The sequence below is a fragment of the Sardina pilchardus genome, chromosome 23 (assembly GCF_963854185.1).
Source record: "Sardina pilchardus chromosome 23, fSarPil1.1, whole genome shotgun sequence".
NCBI lineage: Eukaryota > Metazoa > Chordata > Actinopteri > Clupeiformes > Clupeidae > Sardina > Sardina pilchardus.
In genome coordinates this window covers 14754358-14756857 of record NC_085016.1, presented here as the reverse complement: position 1 = coordinate 14756857, position 2500 = coordinate 14754358, and the positions used below count along the sequence as shown (strand labels likewise).

General features: G+C 48.6%; 1 protein-coding gene across 4 annotated transcripts in view; it reads right to left on the bottom strand.

The window, feature by feature from the left end:
* Positions 1-2500, bottom strand: part of sbf1 (SET binding factor 1) — a 78903-nt gene that overhangs the window by 30437 nt on the left and 45966 nt on the right. For all 4 annotated transcript variants that reach the window (XM_062527478.1, XM_062527479.1, XM_062527480.1 and 1 more), the window contains one exon: positions 1820-1893. In XM_062527478.1, the coding sequence (XP_062383462.1) occupies positions 1820-1893 (74 nt within the window). The remainder of the gene's footprint in view (positions 1-1819; positions 1894-2500) is intronic.

The window sequence follows — 2500 nt, the reverse complement described above, 5'->3', positions numbered from 1 at the left end:
TACATACTGTAACTGCATCTATGGTGTGTGTTTGTGTGTGTGAGGAAGTCTGAGTTGAGTGTGCGTGTGAGGAAGTCTGAGTTGAGTGTGCGTGTGTGTGTGTGAGTAAGTGAGTGCATGTACTGTAGTCTATGGTGTGAGTCACTCTATGGTGAAGGTGTGTATGTATGTGTGTGACAGATAGATATATCGTAACAGATATCATGATAGATAGATGGATAGATGGATGTGAAAATAATGTCCACCATCTTGCATTTTCAAAAGATAAAAAATTGTCAAGATAGTTGTTAATAGAAAAATGTCTTCTTTTTTTTATTATTTAAAACACTGGTGAAAAATGGACATTACACACAACAACTTGCACATCAATCAGTCGAGGTCTCACACACCAACACCCTGGCCTTTTTTAAAAGAGCACCAGTGGCTGTGGCTCAGTTAACTCAAATCATTACCTACACCTACAGACAGCTAACCAGCTAACATGCTGACAGTGCTGATGTGCAAAAGTGCATTCAATTAAAAAGAGTGTCCTAAAACAGGGAAGATGTAGTTAGCATTTTCACAATGGATAATTACTTTACTCATCCCCGAGGGGATATTGTGAAATATAGTGAATGTGTACTAGTGTGTGTGTGTGTGTGTGTGTGTGTGTGTGTGTGTGTGTGTGTGTGTGTGTGTGTGTGTGTGTATGACTGTGCGCTCTCTGGTCCTCGTCTGTGATGGGATCTTGGCACCAATAGCCGGCCGGAGGATAATCACAACAAGCCGGCACGAGTAAACAAAGTGCAGCGCCGATGCCAGGCTGTTTACAAACGCCGCCCCGCCGGAACGTTCTATCCCACAGGGCCAGGGCCCCGGGCCGGACCCTCTCCGGGCCCTTCTGGAACGTTCCGGGCTGGGAATAGGTACAGTTGTGGAATTTAATTTGATTTTCATTTCATTTGGAATTTATTTGTGTGTGCGTGTGTGACGTAAACTAAAAATATTGTGTAAATAGAAGCTGATGAAAACGCACTGATTTGGGCTGCGGAGGCTATTCTAGAACATTACCCAGTCAGCCCGGCTCTGAGAAACCCCCACTCGAGTCACACAGGAATGGCTTACACAATGGCAAACTCACTTACACTTACACACACACACACACACAGTTTGGGGCTGCTTTCATAACCTCGGCAAGGTTACACAAGGGTGACTGTCACTTATGAAATTATTAGGGTCAGGAAAGTGAGGTGACAGCCAGGTGTCACACACACACACACACACACACACACACACAGAAACACAATCAGTGAGGGTGGGGGGTACAATTCAGGCACAGCTGTCAGTGTGAGTGTTGCACTGACTGTGCGAGCATGCATGTGTGTGTGTGTGTGTGTGTGTGTGTGTGTGTGTGTGTGTGTGTGCGCCATAGCCACACACACACACACACACACACACACACACACACACACACACCCCTCAAGTCATTAAAAATGCACTTCACCTCCCCTACCGCCAAAGGGACTCCTCCTCCTCCCCTTCACATTCCACTCCAGTGCACTCCACACAACTCCACTCCACCCTTCCAGCAGGAAGGCACACAGGGCCGACTGCATACAACTCCCAGCATGCTCTTTTGGGGCCGTGCAGGAAGAGGGGTGAGGGTGGGGGGGGGTTGGGACGCATGCAGACCTACCTGCGGTGGGAGGGTGAGGTGGGGGTTGCGGGGGTGTGGGGGGTATCAGTGGCTGGTGGTGGAGGAGGAGGAGGTGGTCGTGGGAGGTGCACGTGAAGGAGGTGGCGGGGGAGGCAGCAGCACGTAAAAGCGGGATTGGGATACCTTTTGGATGGGCGGCAGCCGCTTACTCTCCCGGTGCACGGCGTCCAGCGTCTCGATGTGCATCTGGACGATGTCTGTTAGAGGGGGGGCACACACACACACACACACACACACACACACACACACACACACACACACACACACAAATCCATCAGTACAGCGGTAGCCTGAGAACCCAAAAGTACAGATCCTCCACTCATACTTGACCCCATTTTCTGTAACATACCTTGCAGCTCTAGTAGCTGATTATAAAACAGTTAGTCATTAACAGCCCTGAGAGGAAATGAACAGTCCATGACCTGAAAAGCCCAAAGCCAGATTTAGGGCATGTACTGTACAGTACAGTGTAAGAATGTCAAGAGTGTGTGTGTGGATTAGTGCAATGGTAATGGTGTGTGACCTGTGCTGTGTGTCGACTGTGCAGTCCAGCCTTTCACCTGGCCACGCTAGCAAACTTGCTAGGGTTAGCCTGACCCTAGCGACGAGGTTAAACCCCATGGGTCTGTCGCTAGTATGTCTTAAGGGGAGGGAGATTTACTTACACACTGCAGTCATTGTTACATGTGCACTACTTGTTTTCACACTATTTATACATGTGTGTGTGTCTTCGTATGTGTGTGTGCGCGCGTGTGTGTCTGCGTTTGGAGATAATGGTTCTTCAACGACAAAAGTATGTGAATG